Source organism: Oncorhynchus masou, chromosome 31 (assembly GCF_036934945.1).
Source record: "Oncorhynchus masou masou isolate Uvic2021 chromosome 31, UVic_Omas_1.1, whole genome shotgun sequence".
Classification (NCBI taxonomy): domain Eukaryota; kingdom Metazoa; phylum Chordata; class Actinopteri; order Salmoniformes; family Salmonidae; genus Oncorhynchus; species Oncorhynchus masou.
This window is the reverse complement of record NC_088242.1, coordinates 66082745-66099537: the sequence shown is the minus strand read 5'-3', so window position 1 is coordinate 66099537 and position 16793 is coordinate 66082745. Positions and strand designations below refer to the sequence as shown.

Sequence of the window (16793 nt, the reverse complement as noted above, 5' to 3'; positions counted from 1 at the left end):
GAGGTTTTACCATTTGAAGACCCTTAAAGACCATAACATTGAAACCATTAGAACTGCTGTAGCCTAATTGTTTGGTTGTTCACCAGGAATGGTCTAGCAGTGACTAACCCAGGCCTTTTTTGAAGGGAATAAACCACACACAAAGGATCCGTTTCCTGGACACAAATCAAATTGTATTAGTCACATGCCGAATACAACAGGTGTGAACAACAGTGAAATATTTACTTACGAGCCTCTAACCAACAATACAGTTTAAAATAATAATAATAATAATAATACGAATAAGAAATAAAAGTAACAAGTAATTAAAGAGCAGCAGTAAAATAACAATAGTGAGACTATATACAGGGGGGTACCGGTACAGAGTCAATGTGTGGGGGCACCGCTAATTTGAGGTAATTGGTACATGTAGGTAGAGTTATTAAATTAACTATGCATAGACGATAATAACAGAGAGTAGCAGCGGTGTAAAGGGAGTAGCAGTGGTGCAACCAGTCAGGATGCTCTCGATGGATCTTTTGAGGATCAAATCAAATGTATTTATATAGCCCTTCTTACATCAGCTGATATCTCAAAGTGCTGTACAGACACCCAGCCTAAAACCCCAAACAGCAAGCAATGCAGGTGTAGAAGCACTGTGGCTAGGAAAAACTCCCTAGAAAGGCCAAGACCTAGGAAGAAACCTAGTAAGGAACCAGGCTGTGAGGGGTGGCCAGTCCTCTTCTGCCTGTGCCGGGTGGAGAGTATAACAGAACATGGCCAAGATGTTCAAATGTTCATAAATGACCAGCATGGTAAAATAATAATAATCACAGGGGGTGCAACAGGTCAGCACATCAGGAGTAAATATCAGTTGGCTTTTCATAGCCGATCTGAGGACCTATTTCAAATCTTTTCAGTCTCCTGAGGGGGAATAGGTTTAGTCGTGCCCTCTTCACGACTGTCATGGTGTGCTTGGTCCATGTTAGTTTGTTGGTGATGTGGACAGCAAGGAAATTGAAGCTCTCATCCTGCTCCACTGCAGCCCCGTTGATGAGAATGAGGGCGTGCTCGGCCCTGTTTTTCCTGTAGTCCACAATCATCTCCTTTGTCTTAATCACGTTGAGGGAGAGGTTGTTGTCCTTGCACAACACGGCCAGGTCTCTGACCTCCTCGCTATAGGCGGTCTCATCATCGTCGGTGATCAGACCTACCACTGTTGTGTCATCAGCAAACTTAATGATGGTGTTGGAGTCATGCCTGGCCGTGCAGTCATGAGTGATTAGGGAGTACAGGAGGGGACTGAGCACACACTACTGAGGGGCCCCTGGGTTGAGGATCAGCGTGGCGGATGTGTTGTTACCTACCCTTACCACCTGGAGTGGCCAGTCAGGAAGTCCAAGATCCAATTTCAGAGGGAGGTACTTAATCCCTTAGCTTATTGATGAGCTTTGAGGGCACTATGGTGTTGAACTCTGAGCTGTAGTAAATGAATAGTATTCTCACATAGGTGTTCCTTTTGTCCGGGTGGGAAAGGGCAGTGTGGAGTGCAATAGCGATTGCATCATCTGTGAATCTCTTGGGGGTGGTATGCAAATTGGAGTGGGATAATGGTGTTGATATGAGCCAGGACTAGCGTTTCAAAGCACTTCATGGCTGCAGACTTAAGTGCTATGGGTCAGTAGACATTTAAGCAGGCTTAAAACATGTTGGTATTACAGACTCAGACAGGGAGAGGTTGAAAATGTCAGTGAAGACACTTGCCAGTTGGTCAGCGCATGCTCGCAGTACACATCCTGGTAATTCGTCTGGCCCTGTGGCCTTGTGAATGTTGACCTGTTTAAAGGTCTCACATCGACTGCGGAGAGCGTGATCACAGGAAGGTACTCCTGGTGCCCTCATGCATGTTTCAGTGTTATTAGCCCCGAAGCGAGCATAGAAGTAGTTTAGCTCATCTGGTAGGCTTGTGTCACTGGGCAGCTCTCGCCTGTGCTTCCCTTTGTAGTCTGTAATGGCTTGCAAGCCCTGACACATTTTTTTATTTTACCTTTATTTAACTAGGCAAGTCAGTTAAGAACAAAATCTTATTATAACCCCTAGGAACAGTGGGTTAACTGCCTGTTCAGGGGCAGAACGACAGATTTGTACCTTGTCAGCTCAGGGATGTGAACTTGCAACCTTCCGGTTACAAGTCCAATGCTCTAACCACTAGGCTACCCTGCCGCCCCACATCCGCCGAGTGTCAGAGCCGGTGTAGTACAATTCGATCTTAGTCCTGTATTGACGCTTTGCCTGGTTGATGGTTTGTCGGAGGGCTTTGCCCCCCCTTGTCTTTCCAGACGCCGCTGTTCTATCCTGCCGATACATCGTATAAACAGCCAGCTGTTTGTTGATAGTTTTGCTGTTCAGCCACAACCCTTTGAAGCATAACATATTATAATTTTGAATGTCCCGTTGGTAGTTTAATCTTCCGCCTAGGTCAATGATTTATTCTCAAAAGATTGCACGTTTTCTAGCAGAATGGAAGGAAGTGGGGGTTTATTTGATTGCCTACGAATTCTCAGAAGGCAGCCCACCCTCTGGCCCCTTTTGCTATCCTCTGGCCCCTTTTGCTCTGCCTCCTCTTCATGCAAATCACGGGGATCTGGGCCTGTTCCCGAGAAAGCAATATATTGTTCGCGTCGGGCTCATCAGACTCGTTAAAGGAAAAAAATATTCTGCCAGTCCGTGGTGAGTAATCACAGTCCTGAGGTCATAAGAGACGGTAGCAGCAACATTATGTACAAAGTAAGTAAAAAAAAAAGTTACAAACAATGTAAAGATACGAACAAAAACACAATCGGTTGGGGACACATAAAACGTCAGCCTTCTTCTCCGGCTCCATTGTTGTGATTAAGTTTAAAAGAAGGACAAACTGAATTACTTTCAAGGAGGACTGGCTTGAATTGTGAAGATGACAACACAATTTATTTTCATAAATGGGTTCATGGGTTTTCTACCCAAAGTTGCAAAGGAAATGTTGTGATCTATTTAATAAACACAATTGACCAGCACAATGGATAAGAGTGTGGCAGTATAGCAGGAACTACAGAATCTAGTGGCCACCTGCTACGGTCTGTCCGTTAGCCTTATTGTTGTTGGTGTTTATACTGTATGCTGCTACTGTTGGTTTATATGTATCCAACTGGGTGGTTACTCTGCATCTTTTAAACTGAGTGAGATGTTGCTCAACAATGCCTGGCTGGCATATGCCTTGTCATTTCACAGAGCCGTAGAGACACAGGTGTCCACATTATTAACTTACCACTAAAACGCTGTTGACAGGCTTTGAGAACACAGATTTATTATAAAAAATGTTTTCATTCTTGCAGCAAATAAACCCACAAACCTGGAGGACATAAGGCTTCAGCAAGCCAATCAGTATAATGAGTTGATATTGATGTCTGTAGCAGTGAAGTGTTCTTCTATATGAGTGGCTGAAACCACTTATTACCACAGTTTATGATGCCTCCTGCTAAGTCATTAGCATCTGAATAGTGCTACCACAGACAGACAGAGGGGATATTTTCAAAGAGGCTCTGCCGATCAGTCACATGTGTTTGGGATTTGTTCAGAGAAATATTTGCCAAATTAATGTGCTGTGAAATGCATTATTCATGAGTTGTTTCTGCGCTCCATTCGCTGGAAAACCAGGCAACTGCTCAGTCTAATTAGCAAGCTGTGTCCAACCTGGACTCAGGGGTAGATGTAACATATTAAATGTAAATCCGTGACATGCCAATTAGTATGATATGTTACATTTCGTCTGGTGTGTATTCCTTTTGGATGTCTGTCATCTATTTGGTATGATATGTTACATATTACAATTTATATGATATGTCACGAATTGCGATTCGTACAATATGTTACAAATGTGCAAAACATATATGATATGTTACCAATTCCAAGTTGTTGTGAATAACGTTAGCTAGGTGGTTAACGCCAATGTTAGCTAGGTGGGTAACATTAGCTAGACTAGGGGTTAGGGTTAGGGTTAAAGTTAAGTTTAGGAGTTGGTTACAGGGTTAAGGTTAAGGTGAGGGGAATGGTTAGCTAACATGCTAAGTAGTTGCAAAGTAGCTAAAAAGTAGTAAGTAGTTGCAAAATTGCTAATTACCAAAAATAATAAAGTTGTCCGTGATGAGATTTGAATATGTAACCTTTGGGTTGCTAGACGTTTGCGTTATACCTCCACCCATCAACCTCACCGACTAAGACACTTACTTTCGTTATTTACTCAAGTAACCTTCTGTCTTGTGTAACCATACCAAACGTAACATACAGTATCATGCTAATTTGAGTGTCCCGAATGTGTACTTTTACTATGTTAAGTCTATTCTATGAGACCAGGCTGTCTAGAGAGGCCAGGGCAGCCTGGCCACCTCTGTGTAAGAGAAAAAACGTGACACACACAGCTATACAGACTGTGAATCAGGAGAAAAATCCTGCCTCTACCTCCACACACAGGGACCTTTCATGCTTTTTTTGTTTTGCTAAGACCTCCTAATAAACTAAACCTTTCGTTGAGGTTTTGTTGTTGTTCAAACCTCTTTATTACATTGTCACAGACCGTAAAGGTTAATCCACTCGAGTCTGAGGTGTGGTCCTGTTTGAAAAGTTCTCCAGAAATTAAAGTCCTTTTTAGGCCAGCATGTGGAGGCTTGAGTTCACAGATCTTATTTCCTCCAGGGCCTGTGACCACTCCCTGTTCTCTACTGCAGTCAGTCAGTCAGTCAGTCAGTCAGTGAGTGCAGCTCTGTAGGAGGACAACGCTACTGCTAATCACTTCTGCATGTGAACACATATGCTTAGGTATGGCCTACTGCAGCAGGCAGTTTTGTGGGCTTTTTATGTCTGTGTTTAGAGTGTCAGAATGTGACAGCATCTTGTCTTTCTCCTCCTCAGACATACAAGGAAGTTAGAAACTGCTAGGCTGCTTGCTCTGGACTGTTGCAACAACAAAAAAGGTACAAGAAGACTGCACACTCAGATCTACGGTACGCTCCCATGTGATTCATTGAAACAACATTCTGTAATGTTTCTCGACTCTTGAGTCTTTTATTTTTTTGTTGAGCCTGTGCCTTGACCTCTAGCTCCTGCTCCAAACCACTGGACGTGTGTGTCACCTTTTCTTCTATACATGCTCTGTAGTGGAGACATCCGGTTATGTTGTCAGAACCCTGCTGGATGCAGATGACGATGATTTGACCTAATTGGCTGTTTTATTAGTCTTATCTGCCTCACTTGTGGAGCTGCTCTGAACGATGGAGGGACAGAAGAAGAATAGAGGGAATGGATGTTGGAGGACAAAAAAGTTTAATCAACAGTTTTATTATAGCGTTATCGCTGTCCCACCTGGGGCAGAATGGTCATAAAACAGACGGCCTGACAAGACGGACAGAACCAACAAAGCCGGGAATGAGTGTCAAGCCGAACAAACAAAGCGAGCGTGAGGACGACATAAATATGTGGAGCCCATTGTGACAGACTATGTTGTTGTACATTACCGATAGGAGCAGCAATCAGTGTCTCTGGGGTGCAAAGCAAGAGGAACCCAGAGGAATATATTGTGACCATTGTAACAATGAGTCTCTCCAAAGTGCAGACGGGACCAGGGTGGTTGGTGCCAGCTGTTTACTGTCTCTGTTTCTGCCCGGAGGTGAGAGTGGCACAGCAGGCAGAGCCGTGCCCGTCGCTAGGGCACTGCCCACTGTCCAGAACGCCAGAATGACACTCATTATCACACTGTTTACTTCAGGGAGCTGGGAGTGATACTTACACTGGTACTGGCTGTTGATGTGTCAAGGACTCTGTGTGTGTTTGCCTGTGAGTGAGGATATTAGGGAGAACAGAGATTCAGTTTTAATGTTTGTGTTTCATAGAGAAAGAGAACGCATTTGAAACTCGGTGTGTGTGTGTGCATGCGTCATCTTTGAGGGTGTGTGTGCTGTACACTGGCCTTTGTTCCTCATTGTTCTCCTCTCTTCCATGTGACTACTCAGTGACAAGGGATACTCTCTCTCTCTCTCTCTCTCTCTCAGTGATTGTACAATACTAGTTTTGGGCCTTGGTGTCAACAGTGCTTTCTCTCTGAGGGGCGGGGATAGATTTGAATTAGCATGTAGCGCAGTTAGTGTGGGCACACATCCACCCATACCGCTCCTTGCTTTTCACTGCCTAAGGGGAAGGTGTTGGATCGGATTCATATCCTAAAGCACATGCGGAAAGTTTTTCCATATCCTTTATTATAAGGTGTGTCTGACGTACAGCAAGTAGGTGTGTCTTTGTGAATGTGTGTGTGCGTGTTCCCCTCTATGAACAGCTGTGGAATACCTATGGAGGCCTCTTCATGCTCTGCTTGTCTTGGGTCCTGTGCTGTATACAGCCGACACTGTAACTCATACAGATACAAACAGTCTTTTACACACAGACGGAAAGATATATGCTGCCTGTGTGTCGGTGTGGGCTTTGATGCTGGTCACTTGAGGAAAACCTGTACTGAGTCTTTTGTGCTCTGTGGAATGTAGATGTGTGTTCCTATCCCCTTGAGAGCTGACCCTAGTAGCTTGGCTGACATTAAACTAGGCAAACCAATGAATGACCATCACCTCTACTGTACGGTGGAAACCTAGAATTGGTTGGCATGGACCACTGTGTGCTTGCTTGTGTGAATCTGTGTGCGTTTGCGTCAGCAGTCACGCTACCAGCAAAAAGATTGTAATCAGATTATAGATACTTTTGAAACACTGCGTACTTGTGAATCTGTGTGCGTTTGCGTGAGCGTGCATGTGTGTGTGAATCTTTGTGAATGTGTGTGTGTGTGTGTGTGTTTAGAGTGATCTGTCAAGTGAGTTAGTAGCCACAGGAATGTGTCTATGGTAACCATGGTTAGAGGTACTCAGGACAAGGAGCTCTCGCTTCTGAGGAGCAACACCTCATTATTCACCCTATTCAATCCTAGAACAAGCTGTGGCAAGAGTCTTAGCCTTCAGAGCACCAGACTGTGTGTCAGTGTTTGTTTCTTCCACTGGAATAAGGATGTGTGTGTAGCAAGCAGCCATGTTGGAGGCTTCGTGATGATGATGATGAGAGGCATGAAAAGAGAAGGGAAGTGAGAGAAGGGAAGGGCACATGTCTGTAATCACTGTTCTGTCTCTCTGGGTGGATCTGGACTGAACTAGGAGATAATGAGCATGAGCAGAGCAGCATTGAGCAACTTAGGGTGGGTTGAGGGGATGGGGTCGGGGCGGGGGATATTTCTGGGCTGCTTTTTTGTCTGTTCTCTGAGACTTTTGGGTGTGGAGGGCCTGGGTGGATATTTGTGTTTTTGAAAACCTGGAAAGTGGTGGTGGATGTGTTTCTGAACATGTGTCAGTGGTCTGTTCGGATCCTCCACAACCACATAGACGAGTGTTAGTCAGGCCTTGAAATGCCGCTGTAAGGATGTGGTGAAGTCGACCTGAAGACAGTTGGGGTTGGAGAAGCTGTCAGAGGCTGCTGGACATCTCGTTGACATACTTACATTATCCCAGGATATATGTGCACGATTCATTTTTTTTCTCCAGAAAGGTAGGGGTCATGAATAATGACGAGTGAGCAAGTTACAGAGGGTCATATCCCCTGTTTTTTGGTAATTTCAAGAGAGTAGCATTTCTTGGGGGTATGAACTTTCTCACTCATCCTTATTCACAATTCATTCAGGATTATCCATAATCATGGTAGCATCCACATTAATGTAGTAGTGTTTAGAAACATATTCTATTCTAATATACAATAAAAGTGACTCCAAAATGAGCGTAACGTAACAGACCGGGAGTCAGAAAGCAGGTGCAGAAGGTGAAGTGAATAATGGACTGATGACATCAGAAGAGTACTGAATGTGGGAGAAAACAACAACACCTAAGGACTGATGACATCAGAAGAGTACTGAATGTGGGAGAAAACAATAACACCTAAGGACTGATGACATCAGAAGAGTACTGAATGTGGGAGAAAACAATAACACCTAAGGACTGATGACATCAGAAGAGTACTGAATGTGGGAGAAAACAATAACACCTAAGGACTGATGACATGAGAAGAGTACTGAATGTGGGAGAAAACAATAACACCTAAGGACTGATGACATGAGAAGAGTACTGAATGTGGGAGAAAACAATAACACCTAAGGACTGATGACATCAGAAGAGTACTGAATGTGGGAGAAAACAATAACACCTAAGGACTGATGACATGAGAAGAGTACTGAATGTGGGAGAAAACAACAACACCTAAGGACTGATGACATCAGAAGAGTACTGAATGTGGGAGAAAACAATAACACCTAAGGACTGATGACATCAGAAGAGTACTGAATGTGGGAGAAAACAATAACACCTAAGGACTGATGACATCAGAAGAGTACTGAATGTGGGAGAAAACAATAACACCTAAGGACTGATGACATCAGAAGAGTACTGAATGTGGGAGAAAACAATAACACCTAAGGACTGATGACATGAGAAGAGTACTGAATGTGGGAGAAAACAATAACACCTAAGGACTGATGACATCAGAAGAGTACTGAAGAGAAAACAATAACACCTAAGGACTGATGACATGTGGGAGAAAACAATAACACCTAAGGACTGATGACATGAGAAGAGTACTGAATGTGGGAGAAAACAACAACACCTAAGGACTGATGACATCAGAAGAGTACTGAATGTGGGAGAAAACAATAACACCTAAGGACTGATGACATGAGAAGAGTACTGAATGTGGGAGAAAACAACAACACCTAAGGACTGATGACATCAGAAGAGTACTGAATGTGGGAGAAAACAACACCTAAGGACTGATGACATGAGAAGAGTACTGAATGTGGGAGAAAACAACACCTAAGGACTGATGACATCAGAAGAGTACTGAATGTGGGAGAAAACAATAACACCTAAGGACTGATGACATCAGAAGAGTACTGAATGGGAGAAAACAATAACACCTAAGGACTGATGACATCAGAAGAGTACTGAATGTGGGAGAAAACAATAACACCTAAGGACTGATGACATCAGAAGAGTACTGAATGTGGGAGAAAACAATAACACCTAAGGACTGATGACATCAGAAGAGTACTGAATGTGGGAGAAAACAATAACACCTAAGGACTGATGACATCAGAAGAGTACTGAATGTGGGAGAAAACAACACCTAAGGACTGATGACATCAGAAGAGTACTGAATGTGGGAGAAAACAATAACACCTAAGGACTGATGACATGAGAAGAGTACTGAATGTGGGAGAAAACAACAACACCTAAGGACTGATGACATCAGAAGAGTACTGAATGTGGGAGAAAACAACAACACCTAAGGACTGATGACATCAGAAGAGTACTGAATGTGGGAGAAAACAATAACACCTAAGGACTGATGACATCAGAAGAGTACTGAATGTGGGAGAAAACAATAACACCTAAGGACTGATGACATCAGAAGAGTACTGAATGTGGGAGAAAACAATAACACCTAAGGACTGATGACAACGGAGGGATAAATAAAAGGTGAGTAATCAGGGTTGTGATGAAGTTCAGGTGTACCTAATGATGGGACGCAGTCCACCAGGTGCTGAAGCCGACCCCCACGCCGTTGGGAGTCCATGAGGGATCTGACGGCATAGGCAGGGCTTCCCTCAACATCCAGGGGAGGTGGAGGGGTGTCGTGTGGGACAGCATCAGCCAGGGGACCAGGAGCCATCGGCCTGAGGAGGGAAACATGAAAATAGGGTCAGATCCGGTAGTTAGTGGGGAGCTGTAATCGGTATGTTAACTCAATGACCGTCCGGAGGAAATTGAAATGCCCCACCAACTCAGCTTCCGACAGGGCAAGCGGAGCGGGAGGTTCCTGGTGGAGAGTCAGACGCGATCACCAGGATGGAACACCTCACTACGGTGGCGGTCCGCCTGGTCCTTCTGACGGTTGATGGCGCATTGGAGCCTCTCATCGCATGGGCTTCGATCTGGCTCGGTGTCCACGGGGCCAGGGCCGGCTGGTACCCCAGGACGCACTGGTAGGGAGACAGCTCGGTGGAGGAGTGACAGTGAGTTCTGAGGCCCACTCCCCCTGCCGGTCCTGACAGTGACTCCTAAGGAACCTCCCCAGGTCCTGGTTGGTCCTCTCCACCTGCCAATGGGACAGAGGCCAGTATCCGGATGTGAGACTGATCATGACCCCCAGCTTCTCCGTGAAGGCTCTCCCACAGTGAGAGTGAGTGGTGCTGTGATGTGCGTTATTGTGCCGGATCCCAATGGTCGCATATCCGGGGCTTGGGAAAGGAAAAGGAGAGGAGAGCGGGTATGAGGTTAAGTTCAGGGAGGAGGCGAGGGCCTGGTCGATGATGTTCCCAGCGGCACCGGAGTCCACTAGAGCTGTAGAGCAAACACTTGAGGCACAGGTGTGCGTATATGATGGGTTGCCAGGACTGGTGGTTAGTAAACCTAGAGATGTCGAGCACTGGAGAGGTGGAGCAGGAGTAGACGTGACAATGACACAATACATTATTAACCATTCATTTATATTGATGCACAAAATCTGAAACACAACCAAAAAGAAGTGCAAATGACTCCAACAAGTTTGTAGATTCACAAGCTTGATGTTATCATAGCATGCTAGAAATATGGGACCAAATACTGAACTTTTGACTACTTTATTTATCAGGGGTGTCAATAATTTAGGACTCCACTATACATGTTTTCAACCATTTTTCATATGAGAAATGAGGAATAAGCAAAGGCTCCTCCCTTCCACTGGTCTCCTGCTACTGTCCTCCCTTCCACTTGTCTCCTGCTACTGTCCTCCCTTCCACTTGTCTCCTGCTACTGTCCTCCCTTCCACTGGTCTCCTGCTACTGTCCTCCCTTCCACTGGTCTCCTGCTACTGTCCTCCCTTCCACTGGTCTCCTGCTACTGTCCTCCCTTCCACTGGTCTCCTGCTTACTGTCCTCCCTTCCACTGGTCACCTGCTACTGTCCTCCCTTCCACTGGTCTCCTGCTACTGTCCTCCCTTCCACTGGTCTCCTGCTACTGTCCTCCCTTCCACTGGTCTCCTGCTACTGTCCTCCCTTCCACTGGTCTCCTGCTACTGTCCTCCCTTCCACTGGTCCTGCTACTGTCCTCCCTTCCACTGGTCTCCCTGTCCCCTTCCACTGGTCACTGTCCTCCCTTCCCTGCTACTGTCCTCCCTTCCACTGGTCTCCTGCTACTGTCCTCCCTTCTACTGGTCATCTGCTACTGTCCTCCCTTCCACTGGTCACCTGCTACTGTCCTCCCTTCCACTGGTCACCTGGTCTCACTGGTCACCTGCTACTGTCCTCCCTTCCACTGGTCTCCTGCTACTGTCCTCCCTTCCACTGGTCTCCTGCTACTGTCCTCCCTTCCACTGGTCTCCTGCTACTGTCCTCCCTTCCACTGGTCTCCTGCTACTGTCCTCCCTTCCACTGGTCTCCTGCTACTGTCCACCCTTCCACTGGTCTACTGCCTGTCCTCCCTCCACTGGTCTACTCCCCTTCCACTGGTCTCCTGCTACTGTCCTCCCTTCCACTGGTCACCTGCTACTGTCCTCCCTTCCACTGGTCTCCTGCTACTGTCCTCCCACCTTCCACTGGTCTCCTGCTACTGTCCTCCCTTCCACTGGTCATCCTGCTACTGTCCTCCCTTCCACTGGTCACCTGCTACTGTCCTCCCTTCCACTGGTCACCTGCTACTGTCCTCCCTTCCACTGGTCACCTGCTACTGTCCTCCCTTCCACTGGTCACCTGCTACTGTCCTCCCTTCCACTGGTCACCTGCTACTGTCCTACCTTCCACTGGGAGGACAGCTTGTCATGGCACACTCAACTCCTAAGCTGTCACAGGGTGTCATAGGCAGCGTGGGAACCTGTCACACCCTCAACACACTAGGACTCGTTTGGACAATAAGACTTGGTCAGGTGAGGTGCTATATGAGATTGAGCTCATGTATAGGGGTCAGGGGACAGATACCTCTGTTAATCCAAAGCGTTACCCTCTTCTTATCTAATATGTCCTCACCTTATCTCACCACCTGATGTTACAACCATCTGAAAACACTAGATAAATTAAAGGAAATCTATGGAGGCCTATATCAACTTTTACACTTGCTTCCATCTATCGTCCAGTTCGGCAGATTCAATACAAGTGACAAGGAAAGGAAGCCATTTTGTAGAATTCAGGTGTAGTGTTTGTTCCAGTTTCCTACCTGAGTGTGTTGAGCGGTGTCGCTCTCAGGCCATTGTGGTGGGTTGGTGTTGGATGCCATGTTTGATTTACTGGGTTACTGAGTATATGTTTAGAGTCCTAGTCTTCTCACAGACAAAGGAGAGTTTGTTCCAGCGTCTCTCTCCCTCTCGCTCACACAGGCCCGTAAGGTAGCATTCCACTGCTCTCGGCCTGACTGATACCAGAGGAAGGAAAGAGGGCTGTTATTGAAGGGGATAAGCAATGCGATAGAGATTGATGACTCATTTTATCTCATCTCGATTAGAGTGAACACACTTTGGTCTGTCTGTGTGTGAGTTTTTTATGTGCACATAGTTATTGCAGTACAGTGAAAAAATATTTTGGCCATTCGTGACAATTCCACCTCAGTGCTAGAATGCTCTTTTGGTGAGGTTGATACGCAGATGAACCCTTCCTCCCTCCCTGACTTGCATTCTAAATGAAAACAGCCTGTGTGAGTAACCGGAAGATAGATCAAAATGTGGCAATGTTGAGTTTTGACTCCTTTGTGTGGTGGTGTTGTGAATAGATCTGTGTCCTATTGCCAAATGAGCTCCCCTGATGCTACCCAGCTCGTCCAGTGTTTGGCCTGTAAATACCACATCATGAGTAATGTTGGGGTTAGCTTGGTCACAGGGAGGGGAGCTAGTAATGGTATATAAACCGTAATAATGACGTTTGTTAAGAAAGCTGGAATTCTTGTGCTCGTCAGATGAAGTCAGTGCATTCCTGCTGGGCAGCTCCCGTTTAGGTGGCGCCTGGACCACAGTCAACATTCAATGGGGAGGAGATAATAGAGGATTTGGGTTAAAACACCTCAGCGAGAGGAGGGGGAGGGGCTCGGCTAGGGGGAGGAGCTCGAACACTAGCTGTGCTGTGTGCCAGTTACACAGCAAGTGGGTCATATGATCTATTACTCATGTTGACAGAACCTTTCTAAGAATCACGCTGCCATATTGGTGTCTTTGGCCTTACTGAGTTATCATGTGCCAAATGAGACACTTTATAGGCCTTGCCTACTACTACTGCCATAAAACAAAATAAGGTCTCTGTGTGTGCTTTATTGACTTTGAGTCAGGCTACGCATGTTATTGCCTTGTTATTAGTGGAGAGCAGACCAAGCACAGTCATAAAACGGCACACAGGGAAGTGGTAAGTGCTGTTCCTGTTCGTCACTGTGAAATACACTCAGGCTTAAGGTAAATCTCATCCTGTGTTAGGCTGCGCTGCTCTTCCCAGAGACAGTCTCTGAAGTTCCAGGTCTGCCAGGTCTGCCAGGTCTGCCAGGTCCTGGTGGGAGGCATCAAAGTGGAACACACACACACACACACACACACACACACACCCAGTGGCTACAGTGCATTCTGCCTGTCCACTCCCTTTGGCAATAAGCTGTCTTAACGTCTTTGAAGGAGGGAAGTGGAGAATTTAATTGGGTTACAGATCTGTGTTGATGCTCTCGGGTCCGTGAGGTACCATCGGAGCTCTAACTAACCAGCAGGAAACTTCAGGAACGCAATACTCGGCTCTGCTCAGCTCCCTAGGAGCAGTGGGCTGGAAATATAAACCTCATTCACTACTGGTAGACTCAGTCACACATACGCAGGGCCTGACGTCAAAACGTCTCTGTTACGTATAGAGCCTGCAGGAGAGATTCTAAACCCATAGCCTCAATAATCAACAGATGGAGAAGGAAATGGGCCACTTGTATGTGACACAGATGCCTACAGGGTGTGTTAAAGTTAGCAACAATATTATGCTGCTGTGTCTTGAGGGATTACTTTTTTTTCTCCCCCTTTGGCTAGATAACGTTGTGGAAGTTCGACATGTTCCGTGTAACATGTATAATATTTCGGTTCGGTTGGTTGGTTGGTTGGTTGTGAGGGTGTTGTTTAATCTTATCCATGTTTCTCTTCCTTGCAGGGAGGAGTCAGTAGTACTATGCAATGCTGAACTGAGCCAATCTGAGCCAAGCCAAGCGGATCTGAACGGAAGTCCTTGTCACATCTCATAGCTTGGTGTCTCAGATGGAGCTGAAGGTGTGGGTGGATGGAGTGGTGCGCGTGGTCTGTGGCCTATCAGAGGAGACTTCCTGCCAGGATGTGGTCATCGCACTGGCTCAGGCCATTGGTCAGTATCTCAGTCTCTCTTCCTCTCTAAGGTGCAAGTTCTGTCCCTCGACATCCTTAAGGCTCTTTCCAAACCAACCCTGACTAGCCCCTACCCCATAGTCACTTAACTAGATCTGAAAAGATTGGATAGGATTCAGCAATATGGTGAAATCCCACTGATCATAGGGCAAGGTGGAACTCCTGTATTACCATATGTCTTCCACCTATCCCATCCTTTCTGTCCTCAAAGAAGTGCCAAGGGGGAAAGGGGCTAGGGGTTGACTTGGTATGGAGCAAGCTTCTGTCACCACACCCTCAGGCTGTACTGAAGCCGCATACTGCAGTGCCAAAAACTAAACTCCATATTTAGCAGTTTCCTTTCCTCTGTGCGTGAGCGGCTGCCAGGTCATTAGGGAGAGCTTGTCCTCATTTCAGAGTCCTCATGGAGATTTCAGTTTGTTTGAACATGTTTATATGTTGTATAAGACTTATACAACAGTCTTCTACTCATATTTTTCATTGCTAAGAGAAGTGAGTGAGAGAGAGAGTTGAGTGAAGGACTGCAGACCTAGAGTCTTGTATAGCCATTAGCCATAGCCCAGAGCTAGAGAGAGGGCAACTAGCAGTTAACTGTATATATTATGGAACTTTGGGTGTCAACATGATGCCCACTTACTGTGTATTTGTGTGGTGATGTCTGGTATGTGTGGTGATTTGTGGCTCTCTGTCTCTCCTTCTCTCTCCCGATCTCTTTCCCGCTCTCTTCCTGCCACAGGTCAGACAGGTCGCTATGTGCTAATCCAGAGACTGAGGGACTCAGAGAGACAACTGTTAGCCAATGAGAAGCCCCTGGAGTCCCTGGCCAAGCTGGGCCAACACAGCAACGACGTCCAGTTCTTCCTGCGCCGCACCGGCCCCAGTAGCAGTGATGGACCAGGGTCTGGTTCTGGTACCAGCCAGGACCGGGTCACCCCTCTTCCCCTGCCCAAACACCCTGACCCAGAGCCCCTCAAACACAACCAGCCCAAGAAGTCCCTCACCTTCAACCTGGGGCCCTCCACCTCCCCCAGAACCAAAGCCAAGCAGCTCATCAGAAAGTCTCCCCGCGACTCCCCCGAACAGAGGACCTCACCCAGCCCCATCCCTCCCCACCATGCTCCCTCCTCACACTCCCCTTCTCCCTCGCCCCACTCTCCCTCTCCCTCCCCTCCAGTGGGCCCGTCCAAAGAGGAGGTTTTCCGGCAGGTTCTACACCAGCAGGAGAGGCTGAGGGCCATTGAGGCCCAGCTGGAAACCATGGAGAGAGACTCTCGGTCCTGGAACAGGGCCTCCCCGGCCCCCTCCCCTGTCCCAGAGGCTCGTCTCCCGGAGGAGATGGAAGCTCTGGAGCAGGCAGCCAGGAGGAACCAGGCCGAGTTGGCCCACGAGACGTTCTGGGAGGAAGAGCTGCAGGCGGAGGTGGAGAGAGAGAGAGGGATGAGGAGGAGGCTGGGGGAGCTCCATTCCAAGATGGACGACTGCGGCAGGCGACTCCACGACTTCTCGTCTCGCTCCGCCCAGCTTGAGCAGCAGATCCAACGGGAGAGCCTAGGGGGCGCCACCCAGCCTGGGAGGGCCAATAAGGCAGGGGGTGAGGAGTCCCTAGGGGCGATGAGGGCGGAGCTACAGAGCCAGGGGAGGCACAGCGAGGAGCTGGAGGGGGCGTTATCAGAGACGGACAAGGCTCTGGGGAAGGCCGAAACACTGCTGCAGGTAAGGAGAGAGGGCAGGGCCCTGGAGAGAGGGCAGGGCCCTAGAGAGAGGGCAGGGCCCTAGAGAGAGGTGTGTAGCTTGCTCTCTCCTTCACCCACACACCTACCCAGTACCCACAAGAAGCTCAAATGGTGTAGCTCAGTGGTACCCAAATGGGGGGTCAATGGTGTGGGACAAACTGATTCAAGCCTGGGAAACCAAGTGAGCCAATCAATGACATCAATCAATTAATGGTGGGCTGCAGTGATCTTTTACGTTGTGATCTGGTAGATCACAAGAACATTTGAAAAACTTTATCAAAAATGTTTGGGAACCACTGGTGTAGGAACCCTCGCTCCCCCCCCTCTTGTCAGCACACTGCAGCAAACACGCACATATACACTTATCAGTGCAATGACACTCAACAACAAGTAAATATGATCTCTGACTCCAATGGTGATGGGGAGATCTACAGTATATTTATTGGGAAAAAAACTTTCTCAAAATTAAACAATGTTTTGTACTTAAATCCAACTTGTATCTAATTGGAAGAATGTTTGCTATGAATTGTAATGTGACCCCTGTTGGGTGTCTGACTGAACTTGCTTGACTGGTATGATTGGCTGTGACAGCCGAGTTCTCATCTGGACCGATTGGAT

At 47.0% G+C, this 16793-nt stretch overlaps 1 protein-coding gene across 10 annotated transcripts in view; it reads left to right on the top strand.

The window, feature by feature from the left end:
- LOC135524284 (ras association domain-containing protein 8-like) overlaps positions 1–16793 on the top strand; it is a 57578-nt gene that overhangs the window by 34696 nt on the left and 6089 nt on the right. For 3 of the 10 annotated variants that reach the window (XM_064951698.1, XM_064951697.1, XM_064951693.1), the window contains 2 exons: positions 14216–14422; positions 15179–16155. In XM_064951698.1, the coding sequence (XP_064807770.1) occupies positions 14320–14422; positions 15179–16155 (1080 nt within the window). In that variant the 5' untranslated portion in view covers positions 14216–14319. Of the gene's footprint in view, positions 1–4764; positions 4831–4923; positions 5016–5170; positions 5678–7138; positions 7241–14215; positions 14423–15178; positions 16156–16793 lie in introns of those variants that run through there. The other 7 variants (XM_064951696.1, XM_064951694.1, XM_064951691.1 and 4 more) reach the window with 5 other exon arrangements.